General features: G+C 39.0%; 2 protein-coding genes across 3 annotated transcripts in view; both read right to left on the bottom strand.

The window, feature by feature from the left end:
• The window catches only part of LOC146990174 (low choriolytic enzyme-like), a 42410-nt gene extending 30857 nt beyond the window's left edge, over nucleotides 1–11553 (bottom strand). For both annotated transcript variants that reach the window (XM_085770040.1, XM_085770038.1), the window contains exons 1-2: nucleotides 11531–11553; nucleotides 11363–11475 (exon numbers count right to left, since the gene is read on the bottom strand). In XM_085770040.1, the coding sequence (XP_085626166.1) occupies nucleotides 11363–11416 (54 nt within the window). In that variant the 5' untranslated portion in view covers nucleotides 11417–11475; nucleotides 11531–11553. The remainder of the gene's footprint in view (nucleotides 1–11362; nucleotides 11476–11530) is intronic.
• Nucleotides 7768–11077, bottom strand: LOC146990175 (hatching enzyme 1.2-like; the record flags this gene model as incomplete). Its single annotated transcript, XM_085772970.1, has 6 exons — nucleotides 7768–7900; nucleotides 8217–8298; nucleotides 9106–9284; nucleotides 10231–10348; nucleotides 10644–10775; nucleotides 11011–11077. Coding segments are annotated over 6 exons (711 nt in total), but the record flags the coding sequence as incomplete, so codon positions are not given.
• Nucleotides 11554–19058: the final 7505 nt, after the last annotated feature.

The raw sequence follows: 19058 nt of genomic DNA, 5'->3' as shown, positions 1-19058 counted from the left end.
TCTTGAAGCCCTGGTCTACTGTTTTTGAAGAAATCTCCCTTGGATCGCATTCCTCCAGTGTCACATAGAAAATAAGTGGACAGATGTTGTGAAAATTACCAAACCTCTTTAGCCACATTGTTTCATCCACATACGTGGTTTCAACTTTTAAGCTGGAGACCCAAGACTTTTTTGGGGGGTTGAATCAGTTTACAACAACAACAACAGTAATAAAAATGGAAAGATATAATAAAGGTACAGTAGTACAGTAGAAGTACTGTAATACCCTGTGATCCATGGTGTTTAAAAAATGTAAGTAACTAACTAGTAACCTGATGGGGTTAAAAAGTAAGTTTTTAATGGAGATTTATTGATTGATTTTCATAATGACAACAGTATCAAATCATCATTGCTTGAAGTTAGATTGATTCATTCCTGATGGTTTGAGGTGAAGCCTGAGTGAGAACACCTCATTCACAATCCCACTGATGTGCCCATACTATTTATTAAAACTGCACCATCATGAGGCTTCAGCTGTTTAGCTAAAGGGCTTTGTTTATGGGCCAATAGCTCAGAGAATAAATATGTTGATGAATGAAAGCTAGTTGAGGCATGTCTATGATGGCAGAAGGACGGAGACAATTGAGCTCTGTAGTAGACTATATGTGTCAGAGACACTTACGTGACAGCCGCAAATAATGACTAAACAATAGCATCTTGTTTGTTTTTGTTGTTTTTTTTTCACCACACATTCAGAAGTTGCGTTGTTGAACTATGTGGACAAAAAGGAGCCAATGTCAACACAATGTCAACACAATGACTGAAACTAAACCTAAACCTGTTCACCAGGATCTAAGAAAAAAAAACAAAAAAAACATGACATTTAGTCCCGTTCATCTGGCAGAAGCAGGAGCAGTGATTACAGCCACTTCACAACACTCACCTCTGACTTAACCATTGTTTCTAATTATTTTTGGAGGCTTTATTTTACTGATGAAGTTCATTCACGTTTTAAACTTACATTTAAACTGGATGTCTATAATGAACAAAACACTGAGGACTGGTGTTTGACTGTCTGTAGTATTTGCATATATCTGATAATGTGGGTGCTTAGTTTACAGACAAGACTAGGCTACAGCTGCCATTACACACACTGTATCAATATTTATACTGTAGAATACAGTACTTCCTTATTCTTGAGAACTGATGTGAGTTTTTTGACTCCATTTGTTTAACCTCTGAAATGACACTGAAGATTTTAAAATCGATTAATCTTCAACATGAAGGGCTTCCAGCAGAAATTCACAACTCAGTGGATAAGCAATTAAACACATATACTGCAGCAATAACAGCTGGTGTGAAATCTCCTCACCTCAGTTGCAGGTCCTCTCTTGGAAATTACATATGCCATCAATTATACCAAGCATGCAGTCCTATTGTTTTTATTGGAATGTCTATAGTCCATGAGCCAAGACCCCCAAATTGGCCTACGACAATCAAACGGGTCGGCAAGTTCTAGTTTTTTTTTTAGGCTGAGACAGACAAAAACGTGGAGAAAAAGAGTGATTTTCTGCCTCTGCACTGGTCTCGCAAAAGGCTTACGGTGACAAAACGGTAACTCCTATCAGAACAAAACACAGATCAACGGTGCTGTAAGGACTTCCTGAAAAATTTGGTAGGATTTGGTGTTTCAGTAAATATTTTGGAGACGCTGGCAGTTTTAAAACATCGGTCCGTTCTGCTTCTCTCAGAAAATCTTTGTATTGGAGTCAGTGAGGAGCAGAGACAGACGTGGCTGAACTTAGAGGCTGATTCTGTAAATTCTGTAAGTCTCTCTGATATTTTGAGCACATGATGAGAGACAGAACAAGTTTGTCTACAATTTTCTGAAAGAATTATGTGTGTAGAGTGTAAATTGTGGCCAGGCGGAGTGTGGAAAGAGAAAAAGTCTGGAGTTTTTCTGGGCTTTCTCCCACTCTAACTGATGATGTCACCCACTCTGACACGAACATTCCGTGCAATACACAACCATTATAATCTCATAATTTCTCCAAAAATGATCATGGTCATTGATCAGGGATTGATCAAAAACTATATGACCTACTGTATCAAAACGTGGAGCAATACGCCAATACACAAGGCTTGTGTCTACTGTTGTACTGTACCATTGACTTCAATGCAAAATTTTGCACACTTTTTCGCAACTTACATCACGAAAAATGTGTAATCTGTTGAGAAAAGTAATAGCATACCGATCCCGATCAAACCGCACGTTTTGATATATAATTTGTAGCGAATCGAAAATAGTGTAGATTCATCCACATTAATATGAGACTTTTTTATTGTTGCGGAATTTTTCGTTTTGCCAATGGAGAAACTCCTCGTTGTCCCTTTAACTGAGGCTCAGGCTACATTCACAACATTACGCTCAAGCCCCGATGAAACGAAAACAACTTCCAGCCTAAGGTGGACTTAAAGGGACAACAAGGAGTTTCTATTTGGTTATAAAAAAAGTTTCACGTTAATGTGAATGAATCTACGCTACACACACTTGTTAATGGCTCCATTTTCTTTAAATACGTATATTGTTTTGTCTCTGTCGTTATTTTGTTATTTTAATTAGTGGCGGAAACACTGGCTGAGCCAACCAGCGCACGGAGGCTCATGGTAAATGTAGTATGAAAACACTTTGCTTTCCAAAACTCCTCGTTGTCCCTTTAAGTGTAATTAAATTTTTCACCCCCTGTATACAGTTGTCATGAAGGAGGAAATGACCTGTAGAAATCAAAATAGTTTCTTCCCCAGACTGTAAACATGCTAATCATTGATTCACATACTCATCCAAGAGCCAGGACAAACAGGAAGCAGCTTTTCTACTCTGCAGTTAATGAGTTAGCATGAATCAACATCACCTTGTCCCATTATCTACCTTTTAAAATGGCAACTGAACAAACAAGTTGAAAGTCAACACACAGGAATGTCTATATGATACTGTAGGGGAGAGCCGCCTCAATTGTAACGCTTCACGGTTGTAACGTTCACGTTTTCTCTTGATTGGTCGATGCGATCGTGACGTCATTACGTCAGGATGTGACGAGGACCGTAATACACATGCCTGGCAAAGTGCAAGTGTTTTCCTCCACGCTGTGGTGAGATATCGTCGGAGAAGCTGGATTTTCGCAAAATAAGAAAAATTCACTCCCACATTAGTTTTTGACTACAGATTTTTTCTTTAATGTTACAGGGCTAAAATCCGCTTGGGTGTCTTTATGTATATGTTAGTCACTAGTTTGCATAGTTTTAACACATAATTATTGGTAGGTGTGTTCTGTAAACAACGCCAAATGGACGGTGCTCCGAGCGGCTCATTTGTAACGCATGTTACAATTATGACAACGGCAGACATTTGCAAACACAGCTCGAATAATTTTGCTCTTTATTTGTTTTTTGTTTGTTTTACACAATGTCCCCCCAACAGGAGAGGAAAAGGACTGATCTGCACATAATGTTCTAATGCACTGAGGTGTAGGCCTATAGTCTTATTGTTGCAATAAAACTTGTGCAAACCGACTGATTTTCTTTTGCATAGACTCTAAAAAAAGAAGTGATTTGAGGTGATGCTATTTGACCCAACAGGGGTCAGTGCAGGTATAGGCTATGAATGGGACTCTTATGCTGCGTTCAATTGCACTCGTTGGAAATTACGACTTCCGAGGTAAATGCGTTTCATTGCACAACCTCGGAAAACATGGCGGCCACAGTGGTGATGTTTGTTTGGATGTCTTTCGAAAATCAAAAAGTACTGCTGGGGGAGGATATTAGCTATTTGAGGGAGAGGGAGAGAGTGAGAAAGAGAAAGAGCAACGCTGCTTCTGAAAAAAAAAAAGTTCCGAGTGCAATCGAATGCAGCATAAGTGTTCGCATGCATTCTCCTATCAATGAATTCACACAAACTCTCCAACTTGTACTTTCGGTAAGTTTGAATAATATACAATATTTTTTATAGGACATTCTTAGTGTTAAAGAAACGTTAAGCAGTTCCCTGAATGAAATATAATTGATTTGACCTGAAAACGATGAGTTTAATGCTACTTTTTAGCAGTGTTACAACCTATCAAACCCGCTGTTACAATCAAGACGCACCAGCGCTTCAGTTGTAACATCGGACACAGTCCGCTTTCAGTTATATTACTCAAGACCTCTTTTATTAATTGAAAAACTTTAAGTCGTTTTTGATAGCAGACATGTATTGGTACTTTGCCTGAAAATGTGACATATGTAGGTAAAACGATCTCTGTGTAGTAGAGTGAAAAGTGAAAAACGTTACAATTGAGGCGGCTCTCCCCTACCAACTGCTTATTTGCAAACTTTTGTTTCCATCAGGTCCCTGTAGGAACAATGACTCAGTTGACACGCTGACATGTTTTGTTCTGAGACTCTAAAACCCCTTTCCCACTGGCCAAAAAAACCATTTAAACCTGCTAACAATTGGCTTTTGGTGGCAGTGGGAAAGAGCAGGTGCACCGACCCGCGTCGAGTTAAGTTAAACCTCAAGTCTTGCCTACGACTCTGAAGTTAAAACATCTTCAATGAAAAACAGCTGGTGTTGGATTAATGCATCGGTACAAGTCAAGTCAAGTCAAGAAGTTTATTATCACACAGAAGTACATGCATTGTGAAAAACTTTGCTCCACAATATGCATAAATATATTAAAAAGAAACAGTAAATAAATAACAATACTAAAACCTATCTAAAAGGTTTAAAAGGAACTATAATAGCAATCTATTATAATGTAGAGACAAGAAAGACACAAAGAAGCTAACTCAAAAATAAGAGCAGCAGAACATTCTCTGTTGCAACGTTGTCACAGTACACAGTGACTGAAATTTATGATTAACGAAACTGAAAAGAAAGAAATCGGTGAAACCATGCACATGACTCATGGTTAAGTTCCAGTACTTGAACAAATAAAACAACATCCATATGATTTCAGGAGAAAGTGCTATGTGATTACTGGCCTGTGAAAAAGCTGATAAAGACCAAAGGTGGGGCCTGGTAGACCAAATTGGTTCTTTTTTTCTGGAACACAACCACCTAAACATTAGTCCCCGCAGACTCAGCACTTTCAGAGGTTTCAATTGTCCCCAGCCGAGCACAATTGCCCTGCTCTCACCCGCAGGCAATAAATCAATTTTAGTAACTAATTTGAATTCATGCTTTAGGACGAAGTTAAAAAAAAATGCAATTTCACCTTCAATTTCAACCTTAAAGGGACAACGAGGAGTTTTGGAAAGCGAAGTGTTTCATACTACATTTACCATGAGCCTCTGCGCGCACAGTGAAATTCTTGGACCGGCGCAAGACGGACGTGTGTAATCTGTTGAGAAAAGTAATAGCATACCGATCCCGATCAAACCGCACGTTTTGATATATAATTTGTAGCGAATCGAAAATAGTGTAGATTCATCCACATTAATATGAGACTTTTTTATTGTTGCGGAATTTTTCGTTTTGCCAATGGAGAAACTCCTCGTTGTCCCTTTAACTGAGGCTCAGGCTACATTCACAACATTACGCTCAAGCCCCGATGAAACGAAAACAACTTCCAGCCTAAGGTGGACTTAAAGGGACAACAAGGAGTTTCTATTTGGTTATAAAAAAAGTCTCACGTTAATGTGAATGAATCTACGCTACACACACTTGTTAATGGCTCCATTTTCTTTAAATACGTATATTGTTTTGTCTCTGTCGTTATTTTGTTATTTTAATTAGTGGCGGAAACACTGGCTGAGCCAACCAGCGCACGGAGGCTCATGGTAAATGTAGTATGAAAACACTTTGCTTTCCAAAACTCCTCGTTGTCCCTTTAAGTGTAATTAAATTTTTCACCCCCTGTATACAGTTGTCATGAAGGAGGAAATGACCTGTAGAAATCAAAATAGTTTCTTCCCCAGACTGTAAACATGCTAATCATTGATTCACATACTCATCCAAGAGCCAGGACAAACAGGAAGCAGCTTTTCTACTCTGCAGTTAATGAGTTAGCATGAATCAACATCACCTTGTCCCATTATCTACCTTTTAAAATGGCAACTGAACAAACAAGTTGAAAGTCAACACACAGGAATGTCTATATGATACTGTACCAACTGCTTATTTGCAAACTTTTGTTTCCATCAGGACCCTGTAGGAACAATGACTCAGTTGACACGCTGACATGTTTTGTTCTGAGACTCTAAAACCCCTTTCCCACTGGCCAAAAAAACCATTTAAACCTGCTAACAATTGGCTTTTGGTGGCAGTGGGAAAGGGCAGGTGCACCGACCCGCGTCGAGTTAAGTTAAACCTCAAGTCTTGCCTACGACTCTGAAGTTAAAACATCTTCAATGAAAAACAGCTGGTGTTGGATTAATGCATCGGTACAAGTCAAGTCAAGTCAAGAAGTTTATTATCACACAGAAGTACATGCATTGTGAAAAACTTTGCTCCACAATATGCATAAATATATTAAAAAGAAACAGTAAATAAATAACAATACTAAAACCTATCTAAAAGGTTTAAAAGGAACTATAATAGCAATCTATTATAATGTAGAGACAAGAAAGACACAAAGAAGCTAACTCAAAAATAAGAGCAGCAGAACATTCTCTGTTGCAACGTTGTCACAGTACACAGTGACTGAAATTTATGATTAACGAAACTGAAAAGAAAGAAATCGGTGAAACCATGCACATGACTCATGGTTAAGTTCCAGTACTTGAACAAATAAAACAACATCCATATGATTTCAGGAGAAAGTGCTATGTGATTACTGGCCTGTGAAAAAGCTGATAAAGACCAAAGGTGGGGCCTGGTAGACCAAATTGGTTCTTTTTTTCTGGAACACAACCACCTAAACATTAGTCCCCGCAGACTCAGCACTTTCAGAGGTTTCAATTGTCCTCAGCCGAGCACAATTGCCCTGCTCTCACCCGCAGGCAATAAATCAATTTTAGTAACTAATTTGAATTCATGCTTTAGGACGAAGTTAAAAAAAAATGCAATTTCACCTTCAATTTCAACCTTAAAGGGACAACGAGGAGTTTTGGAAAGCGAAGTGTTTCATACTACATTTACCATGAGCCTCTGCGCGCACAGTGAAATTCTTGGACCGGCGCAAGACGGACGTCTTGCCAAGAATGTTTTCATTCATCAAGAATTAAAGTCAGAGGTTCAAAGACGATCACATACCGTCGGTTCCTGGTCGCTCTGGTGTTGGCTCTGAAGTTAAAACATCTTCAATGAAAAACAGCTGGTGTTGGATTAATGCATCGGTACAAGTCAAGTCAAGTCAAGAAGTTTATTATCACACAGAAGTACATGCATTGTGAAAAACTTTGCTCCACAATATGCATAAATAGATTAAAAAGAAACAGTATAAATAAATAACGATACTAAAACCGATACTAAAAGGTTTAAAAGGAACTATAATAGCAATCTATTATAATGTAAAGACAAGATATACAAAGACACAAAGAAGCTAACTCAAAAGAGCAGCAGAACATTCTCTGTTGCAACGTTGTCACAGTACGATCAGTCGGGGCTTTTGGTCTAATTATGTTCATCCAGTGTTGAAATATGTGGAGGCCGACCCCTTCCTTCTGTCATTAGCATTCTGGTTGGGGAGAAAAAACAAAAAAACAAAGGAGTTTTTAGTTAAGGGGTATAATCTCAGGTTTTGTATTGCTATAACATAGAAAGTGGAGTGTATTTGTTGTGTGCTTATGTTTGTCATCATTGTTTAGTATTTACTCACAGCATTGGTAAAGTCTGTTTACACGAGTGATGTCAATAGCACTCATGCTTGTAGCTTGTCCGAAGTTCAGGTTAGGATCGCTCTTGGCAACAATGGTTGGTCGCTTGTTTTTGGAGAAGGCAAACCTTGAGGACATAAACACAACAGTTAGAAAGAAAAGCACACTATGTCTCTTTATTAAAGCTTCCTTCCCTTTTAACTCTGACTCGTTTAACAATAATTTCTCCTATTAACTTTATTAGTGTATCTTCTTATAATAATAGAGTAATTTATATAGCACAATAACTACTGATTTTGAGAATCAGATTTTGATTTTGAGTCTTGCATGCACCACAAACTCTTATTATTGCACTAAACAAAACAAAAATCACCTTCCTCAAACAAATGTAATATGTCCCACTCAGGTGGTTTTAACACACATGCATGCACTTGCACACTCACTTGCTGTAATGCATGACAGACTGGAAGTCATAGGGAGTGTCCAAGTTGTTGGTGTCCGCCTTTCTGAAGTTTGACTTTGTTCCTGCACATTTGGAGAAGACATTTGACATATTTCAGCACAACTTTTAAATTTTCATATGCTTTGTCGCCTGTACTAACCCTGTTATAACCCTATCCCTGTTGTCCCATTGTGAGCGTTAAGAATATCCTCAAGTGTAACATACTTTAATTCGGTTTAAAGCAGAAGTAAGCGGAATGTTTGTGTTAATATAAGTCTTAAATAGTTATATCTTCCGACAGCAATCACTTATATAGAGTGTTTGGTCCGAAACACGGGTCTGCCAGTCACTCTGCTCTGCTGTAAGCCGAGGAGAAAACTTTCCTTGTATCCTACAACCTTTATCCAATGAGGAGAGAGAACGGCATAAAGGGGCGGTCCTCTCTGTGTGTGCAGCCAAGGGATGCGCATGAATGTGGTGACGTAGGGACGAGGGTGGGGACTGTTAACTCCATCGGCTGACAAGAAGTTAGCCAAAATGACCGGATCGCTTACTTCTGCTTCAATCAAACAATCTGTTATGTGCTGTAAGTCACATTTATATAAATTGTTTGTCTGGTTTGAGCTTGAGGACGTTTGAATAACCTGAAACCTCCCATCGCAGATACATTATACATTTGTGCAGGGGGCTGCTATTAAATCTAACCTAGGAGGTTAGTTGGGGTTAAAGAGCAGATAGTCCATAAATACATTCTTTCATATCAGAACGGTAACCCCTGATACCTGTACTACAAACACAACCCTTTAACTTGTGGCCAACCATCCCAGCAGGATGTGTTGGAGGGGGCAAAACCAGAACCTTGGGATAAAGGTGTGTGTAGGTGAGCTGACCTTCCTGAATGTTCTCATAGAGGATGTTGACGTGGTCGTCCCTGTCGGAGCGGACCTGCTCATGGTGGAAACCAAGAGCGTGGAGGACTTCATGCTGCACCGTGTCTGTGGACAAACACCCGTTCCTCCTCAGGGAGACTTTCTGTTTTCCCCCCTGACGACCCAGGTAGGACCAGCACCTGACACAAACACACACACACACACACACACACACACACACACACACACATGTAATCAAAACTGAAAGCATGTATTGTTGACATGAGGTCTCTTGTGTTGTTTGATAAAGCTGGGCAAAAGGATGACCTCCTGCCTTGTTTCCTCTTGTCTGTTAAAGGGATAGTTCAACATTTTGGCAAATTGGCCCATTGCCATAATCACTGTAGTCATAGCAGTAGGTTTGTTACCTTTAATTGTCGGTGTAAGCTATTTTTAGAACGGAGGAGCGGAGCAGCAGGCTGCTCTGGGCTATGCTATGGAGGCTAAGGGAATTTCTTGGTTTTCCTCATCAAACTCATCAAATACACAACCCAACAACTCCAAAAGGCTGTCGTGGACAAGTTGTGAGCTGCACAATCACCACGCTATGAGATAATAATGGAACGTTACGAGACAGAGCTGTTTTAGAGTTAAATTCATGCAAAACCGCTGATGTGTGTTGCCTTCGTGGACAGTTTTTCAGCAAGCAGACTCTGTATTTACCCTGTATTTACCTCGAAAACGGCTCCGTTTTGTAACGTTCCGTTATTATCTCATAGCGTGGTGATTGTGCATGTCACAACTTGTCCACGAAAGCGTTTTGGAGTTTTGGGATTTTGTATTTGACGAGTTTGATGAGGGAAACCAAGAAATTCCTTTAGCCTCCGTAACGTAGCTCTGAGCAGCCTGCCGCTCCACTCCTCCGTTCTAAAAATAGCTCACACCGACAAATAAAGGTAACGAACCTACTGCTATGACTATAGCGATTATGGCAATGGGCCAATTTGCCAAAATGTTGAACTATCCCTTTAAGGATTGAAATAGTTGGAATTTAAAAAGAGTTCAATTTACTTTTTTGAGGGTGAAATTTCCAGGGATGGCAGTTGGTGTGTGTGTGTGTGTGTGTGTGTGTGTGTGTGTTCTTACCCAGACCCAGAGAAGAAGGAGAGATAATTTTGTTGCCGGCGCCTGTTCACAAAGCGAATGCAGGTGGTTTTGTGGAAGGTCAGCAGGGCTCTAATGATGAAGTTGCGCTCTTGTCTGGCTGCAGAGACAATGCAAAGGCTACTGGGAAATGCTCCCCTTGAACAGGCTACACCCAATGTCTAACACAGTACAGAGAGACTCAGGCAGAGCTTACTGTCAATTTTAAATCTCTTCTGAAAAGTAACTAGTTACTGTAGCTGACAGATGAATGGAATAAACATGTAGTGACACACCTGGAATAATAATAATAAGCAACATAGAATAATAGGCCATAGAATATAAGCATATTCTCTATAAAGGAACAAAACAAGAATGATGGGTTGACGGTTTTTTAGGATCAATCTGCTACTTACAGTACTCGCCAGAGAAACTGACTGGAACTCTGACGTAGCGTCCACGTTTAGGCCATATGCAGCCTTTGACTGTGCAACTGGCAGCGTTCCTCTTAAGATTTGGCACAATGTCATCGTAGATCAGGGGAGTTGCTGCAGGTCAACAAACAAGCAAACACTTCTATTAAAACCTGAAATATGGAGTTTTACATGGCTGACAGTCCCCTTTTATACAATAAGCTAGTCAGTTGATGTTTTTTTTCTGGATCAGCCTATGACGTTCTCAAGGCTAAATCTACAACCTCCACAAATCAAATAATCAATACATTTTGCAGTTTCATCATATCATCTGCTCCAGAGGAATTTAAATATAAAATGTTTGTCTTACTTATGCCTTCATTGGCTCTTGCAATGACTTCTGAAGTGTCTGAAGATGAATCTGGAGACAGAGGAAACAGAGGACATCAGAAACAATGAGCAGCACTGATACATGGGAAAATCTCCTTTCATTCAACTCACCTGTTTGAGCTCCAACATCAGTCGCACTCTGCAACACAAAGACAAAACGTTGTACAATCTTAGATCTTTACTTAATTGTATTTTCCCCCCCATATTCATACAATATACTCTTTTATAAGTTGCAACAATTTTCATTCAACTTATTTTCTTTCAAAGGCTCAAAAGGCAAAAAATCCTGTAATCCTCATCTCAAAAAAGCATCATAAAAGTGTCAGACTCACCGGAGGAATGGCTGTTAATGAGACAAGGAGGAGGAAGAGGAGAACAGGAGTCATGATGATGGTCCTCTCCAGCCAAACTTCAAATCTGAAAACACAGGACAATCTGAACAGTGAGTAGCCACTGAGGAAAATATTCAGTGCGACATCAATGAGGTTAGTGAGTTTACCTGTTGTAACAGGAGTCTGGTGCTGGATGCAGCAGGTGTCCAGCTCCTCACTCTAATAAATAAGCGCGTACAGGGTGTGACTGATGTCTAATGGTTCAGGTGTTAGTCACTTCATGTTTTCACACCTTTGTTTTTCCTTTTACTGCTTTTATTGTGTTTGTATGCGTGAGTTTCGGTATGTCTGCGTGTGTGTTTCTGTATGTCAATCCTGATCTTTATTTATATTCATGTGTATTGTTTACCCTCCACCCATGACTATCTTTCTCTTGCATTGCTTCTGTTTTGTATGTCAAAGCACCATGTAATCTGTATTAAGTTGCTATGAAAATTAAGTTCTTCATTTTACGTTTTCTTTTTTTTCTTTCAGGTGCCAGTGTGTATTGCACAGAAAGGTGAATTTGAGGGGATGATGGATGGATGGATCACACGCACACAACCACCATCCCTGAAATCGATCAATTTACCTCTTTAAATTTCAACTATTTCAAACTTTGACAATTTCTAAAATGTATCCCGTCCCCGAATGTATCACCCCGTGCTGGTGTCATTGTCATATCTTCTACCATTGAAGATACCCCCCTTAACCATGACCTCAGAGACATGTAAATGGGAAAAAAACAAAACATCTAATTATTTTGAATGGAAAATGAATGGGGTGACAAGAAAATGGCCAAACCTCTTTGGAGCCACATTTCTTTCTCACACTTCAACCTCAGTTTATGTTTTGTGCAATTTTAACACAATTTAAGGTAAAAATCAGACGTCAACCTCATTAAAATCCAACTATTTCTGTATGAAAGTGTAGGTAAATGTGTCTTCGTTGGTCTCATTGTGACATCTTTCATGTTTTTTGGAGAAACCCCCTCTAAGTACAGGGAGTAGCCTACTGTCCAAAGCTCAAGTTAAGCTCAGTTAAAGAGTTGGTCGAAATATAATACATCATTGTGACCTGGTAGAATTAGATAAAGCTTATTTTATTGGCTGATTACAATTATTGTTACATACACCGTGTTGCATATGCAAGTACACTAACAAGAGAATGATAGGGGAGTCAGGGAGAGAGAGGGGACGGTGGGTTGGACTTGCGCCTATGGCTGCAGAAAGGCCACTGTTATGCCTCTGTCCCCATGCAACTGCTTAGATGGTTAAACATATTTTTATTTCATCTTGGCAAACCCCTGCATCACACATGAATTGGCCAGATGTGATTCTGCTTTAGATGGCATGAGATACCTGTGTCGTGCTGACAATGTCCAGTTTAACCTGTTAACATGGACACAGCTGCAGCTCATCCAGTAAATTCCTAGTTAAAGCATTTTTACTCTGTTCATTAAACATGCACCGGGTCAAACTGACTAAAGGACATCAGTGCTGTTCCTAAGATAGGAACATAACAGGAGGATTAAGAGCAATCGTAATTATTGAAGTGAGTTTTTTATTTACGCGGGGCTGCGTGAGGTATAGTCATACACAGCCATAGACAGATGTTACATAAACAACATCTTTCTTCAGTTGACATGCGGTATGTATGTTGATGGAGAGAAAGCATGTGAATGAATGAATGGTTGTCAAATGACTTGTTAACTTTGACAGAGGCTGGTTTGGATTAGAAATTGGAAACTTCTTATGTTTTTTAGCATCCAACAAAATCAAATAACAACTTATCAAAAAAAGAACAGTGAGATATTGATATTGAAAGATTTCACTTACAATGGAAGGTAACCATCTGCTTAATACAGATATTTTACACAGGATTGTTCATTATATTACAAGCAAGGCTGCTTTATTTTTATTACTGATTTTTGAATAGCAATCTAATTTTATTGTTTATTCTGTGTATGATTTTTATCAGCATTAAAGTAAGATTATCTCTGATAAGTCCCAGAAGTACATGAGCCAAATGTCACATTGAGTTGAGGTTTGTTCAGACTGACATAGTAAAAAGTGTCAACAAAATACAAAGCTATGTTCTCCATGACTTTAAAACAACCTTCACCAAAACGTCATCTACGGTAAATTGTTCACCGTAAAATACATTCTTCTCATAATTTCAACAAACAGAGGAACCAGCACATTTAGATCTGACATATGCCATATAGGAGGAGTAGTTAGTTATTAGATAACACAAATCTCTGTTGTCAAGACCCTCTAAGCTGGAGTTGATTGATGAACTTTGACAGGTCAACTAGTGTTTGAGCTCAACTCTGTTATGAACAAAACACGAAAAATGCGGTTTGGCCGCCTGTTATAGTTCAATGCACATGGTGGATATACTACGCTCTCTGTGCTTTGTTGCTAGGCTTCAACAGAAGGTCCACATACATTGTCAATGCTGTCTCATCATGACTCTATTAATATGAAAACTTCTGAGTTTAATATGTGATTTTGTAGAGAAAACATTATATGTTATATAATATAACGTAAGGAAAAAAGGAAAGTGATTGATGTTGATATCCGTTGTCTATAACCACTAATCTGTGCAGGGTCATGAGGTGGCTCGAGCCAATCCCATCTGACAAAGGGTGAAGGCAGGGTACACCTTGGACAGATCATTAGGCTTTCTATAATCACTGTTTACACAATGCACACATGCTCCACAGGACAGATTGTCTCAGTTCAGATCAACAAAGGGGGTTTATGTTTTATGTGTTGAAGTACATTTTTATCTTCTGGTTAAAAACAAACAAAACAAAACAAGAGGAGAGTTCTTTTTTCAGTTCACTTTTGAAAAATTTGGTTTCAGTTAACACTGTCTCCTGTCACTCATTTTGAGTCTCTTTGCACTTGTTTTAAAGAGGAACTACACATGTAAGTCCGGTCCTTTTCTCCTAGCCATGTGCATTTGTTTACAACAAAGCTGGAGAGAAAGCAATCATTGAGCGGCCCCGATCTTGCGAAGTTGTTTTAAGTGACGCGCACGTGGAAGGCGGAGAGCCATCATTCTCCCTCGTAAAAGTTGAGCCATTTATTAAACCAAATTACTCCAAAACTGTTTAGTTACAGTAAAAATGTGGCATAGTTAAGCTACAAATCCTGCATAGTTCCTCATTAAGTTTTGTACTCTTTTTTGTCTTTTTGTGGTCCCCTTGTTTGTCGTTGTTGCCTTTTTGTTTCTCTGTGTTGTAGCCTAATAATAGCTCATAGCTGAAGACAGCCAGACCCAGGGACATATTGTTCTCAGGTTGTTCATCCATCCCATTCTCACGGAAACACCATCTGAGTGACAGTTTGAAGTTTGTTTAGACTTAGGTGGTCAAAGGTCACAGTAAAACACTTTTTAGTCGTTACTCAAGATTTCACACATACATCTACATGACAAATAAGAGGCAGTTATTCTAGTTTTTAACTTGTTTTCAGTTGGTGGTTTTTTCTATTGCTCTGCGGCTGTTTTGTGTCTCTTGACCTCCAACAACAGAAACATTCAGTTGGACTCAAGGATGAACTGCTGAGATTTGGTGGTTGAGGGAGACAAACACAAAATGTTTCTGGAATGAGGACTCATATTGATCTGTGTTTTGAAAGACAGGAGCTTCAGGCTTAAAATAAAACAATCAACTTCAGCAAACAATTCAACCTGACAATAGTGTCTGACGTTATTCATTTCATTTCCTGTCAAAAGCCTCTGGTGTTACTCATCAGCTGCGGCTTTGTCTCTGACTTAGCAGGTCACCACAGTGCCTGACGCATTAGTCAGAACAACATGTACTGACTTCACAGAGCAGAACATACATGATATGATGTGCACCAAGTGCATTGGTTTTGTAAATACAATTTTGTTGTGTTCTGCCATGATTACCTCATGCACATGTTTTTACCATGTGCAAGGCACTTCTGCTTCCCACAACAATTACCACTGTCACTTTTCAGTTCAGTTTAGTTAGTGTGAATGCTGGAAGCATTCACACTATTGTTATTCGGTTCGGCCATTTTCTGCCTTTCTTCGTCATGTAACTAGTCCTTCATACTTTGTGCTATTTCAACAATTCAAATATCAAAATGTTCAGCCTTTTCGGGACAGGTGTGCTCTGTCTTTTCTCTTTTCAACTATTCATACTTTTTGCAATATTCAACTATTTCTGATTTCTTTTTCCCCATAGAGAATGCATTGGAACAGTCTTGAAACTCTTCAAATCTTCTTACTTCTTTCAGCCTTTAAAGCGTCCACATACTTTCAGCTAGAGACTTCATTCAAATTCTGAGCTGTAGACAAACTTCTAATGTATTCATCCTGTATTTACAACTTTTTCATAGCTTGTACCGTTTTTGAGATAAATCCTTTAAAAGCACATGAGGATTTCTGACAAATTTCACACTTTTCAATGAGTGTGTATGGGGTTGGGTCAGAGTGAGTGACATCATCGTTAGAGTGAGAGGGATCGAAAAAACATTCAGGATTTTTTCTGGATAAATTGCCAGCACGGCCACAAATTAAACTCTAGACACATGATTTCCTCACCGGTTTGTAGCCACACTTGTTGTGTCTCATTTAATGTGTTCAAAACAGCAGACAGACTTACAGAATTGTCTCTGTGAGCCTAATTGTCCAGCTAGACCCGCTCCAGTGGCTCATCCACTTCAATATAAAAGTAGGAGCTGATTTTTTTAGAAAAGCAGAAATGCCCCCCTTTTCTACCTTGCGACCCTGAGAAAAGTTTTTGCCCTACAAACATTTAATGCACATTGCCTCGCTCAGGAAGGTCTGCTTGCCCAGATGGTCAGATGGCCACATTCTGATAAGAGTTACGGTTCTCTTTTTCTGGGCTGTTTTGGGAAGCTGCTCAGAGCACAAATCTCTCTGCTCTGCTCTGCTCTGTGTGCAGTTGGTCCAGCTGTAGGGGCCAGCTCGTTATCAAAGTCTAGAACAGTGCAGGCGCAGCCTGGCCGCTCGTTAAGATGTTTTTAAACACAGCCCCACACAGACACATGATAAACCAGACTGACAGAGGATGTCCACGCACAAACACAGGCATCACACTCACACAGACAGACACACACAGACACTCACACACAGTCACACACACACACATACACAAACAGACAAACACACAAACACAACACTGTTCCACACAGTAAAATGTAAGCATGGTAGTCGCCATGGTAACTTCTGAGGGCAGGCTGCCAATCAATCAGATCATTAGGGAGAGAGGAGTTCTGTGGCGCTTATCAACAGTTTTACTTTCTGCACATGTACATGCAGACAGAGAGACCGTCAGACTCACACACCCAGACACACACACACACACACACACACACACAGGTTTTCAGCTCAAATTCATCAGGCTCTCAATTATTTTATACTTTTGATGTAAACATCTCCAACAATTAATTTTTTTCTCATGAATTGAAGTTCAGACGTTTAGTCTTTCCAACTCTATTAATAGTAGTACAATTACAGGTGGAGCCTGGGACATAGGATGCAGCTTTTAACATGTGTCCTATCTATCTATCTATCTATCTATCTATCTATCTATCTATCTATCTATCTATCTATCTATCTATCTATCTATCTATCTATCTATCTATCTATCTATCTATCTATCTATCTATCTATCTATCTATCTATCCCCCTCCCTATTTTTAACCCCTCTGTCTCCTTTTTTTCTTTCTTTCTTTCTTTCTTCTACTCCTTCATTTGTATTTTACGTAACTTTTTCTATCCTTCCCTCTCTATCCATCCATCCATCCATCCATCCATCCATCCATCCATCTACCTCTTTCTATCTATCATCCCCCTCTCTCTTTTTCTTTCTTTCTTTCTTTCTTTCTTTCTTTCTTTCTTTCTTTCTTTCTTTCTTTCTTTCTTTCTTTCTTTCACTCACTCCATTTCTGTCTTTTTACTTCTTTGTTTGTTTGATTGTTTCTTTCTTTCTTTCTTTCTATTCCTTTTCTCTTCCTTTGTTTTTACTCCATTTCTTTCTTTCTTTCTTTCTTTCACTCCATTTCTGTTTGTTTACTTCTTTGTTTGTTTGATTCTTTCTTTCTTTCTTTCTTTCTTTCTTTCTACTCCTTTTCTCTTCCTTTGTTTTTACTCCATTTCTTTCTTTCTTTCTTTCTTTCACTCCATTTCTGTCTTTTTACTTCTTTGTTTGTTTGATTCTTTCTTTCTTTCTTTCTTTCTTTCTTTCTTTCTTTCTTTCTTTCTTTCTTTCTTTCTTTCTGTCCTTTTCTTTTTTCTCTCTTGTTTCAATCTTTCTTTCTTTCTTTCTTTCTTTCTTTCTTTCTTTCTTTCTTTCAACAATTTCTTCAGCTCATTCAGCATTGCTGGAAGCATTCACACCATTTCCATTCTTGGAAATGTTTTTTCTAGTTTTATTTGTTATTTAGCGCCAAATCATGACAAGCATTACCTCAAGGCACTTTACAGGCTGAGGTCAAGAACTAATGCGTCAAGTGATTGAGGCTGAGAGCAGAAACTGAGAGGTAACATCTGAAAAGTAGAAGTAATAGCACATTCTGCATCATGTTTTCATAAGCACCTTGTACTGAGAATGTACAGTAGGCCTACTGAGAAAGCACTACTTGCCTTTCATACAACATGCCAGTGAGCAGAATCTGACTCTCTTCCAAAAATAAAAAGGTGTTGTCCTCCAATTAACTCACAACCTGTAAAACCAGCAACTTAATTGCTTTCACTGGATGTTCTCTGTGATTGCTCAGCGTGACGCCACCGTGATGGATGAATAGGTCTATCACACGCAGAGCCCTTGCATGAGTTTTCACATTTCTTGCTGCGAAATCAAAGATGCTCAACGAGTCTCAATCGGACACAGCCACAAACAGACAAAAACAAACACAAAGACACAAAATAATCACGAAGAGACCAAAAAAACAACAACCACACAGAGACAAATAACAACCAAAAGAGATACAAAACAACCACAAAAAGATATAAAACAGCCACCAAAGAGTCACAAAACTACCCCAAAGAGATGCAAAATAACTATAAAAGATAGGCTACTAAAACTTGAAGAAATGCACAAGAGACACAAAAAGTCAGAGAAGCTAAAAGACAAAAGTGACTGTCATTGTTAAAGCAGAAAGATGAACACAAAAAATTGTGTTCAAAATTGGAAGCTCTTTGCATTTAATCCATCACTCTGTACTGCAGTGTGAAGATTTCCGTTAATTGGATCTAACCCAGAGCATCAAAAACAACCCAGTGTGTATTTTATTCGTCATGAATGAGGACTTGTGCGATGTGAGATTTAAACAAAAGGAGCATAGCTTCAAATGAAACCATCCATCAGTCTCTGGTGTGTCTCATCAGCTCCAGTTTGGTCTCTGACTAAGAAATAGGTCATAGACATTAGAGAACAATATGTATGAGGTTGTTTTGACAGAGTATGATTATGTTTAGGTGTGTCATTGAATATTGTGATGTACATAACTGTTAAGTCATGTCTGCTAGTCATCTATCCATATGGGGTTTACCTACAATAGGTCAACAGTCTATCACAGTGCCGACATTTAGAGACAAACAACCACTCACATATAGGTAATTTACAGTCACCAGTTAATCATATGTGTGG

The sequence above is a fragment of the Trachurus japonicus genome, chromosome 3, assembly GCF_045865225.1.
Source record: "Trachurus japonicus isolate A0001 chromosome 3, Traja_1.0".
In the NCBI taxonomy this organism is placed as follows: Eukaryota; Metazoa; Chordata; class Actinopteri; order Carangiformes; family Carangidae; genus Trachurus; species Trachurus japonicus.
The sequence above is the reverse complement of the archived record's forward strand: the minus strand, read 5'-3'. Positions and strand labels throughout refer to the sequence as shown.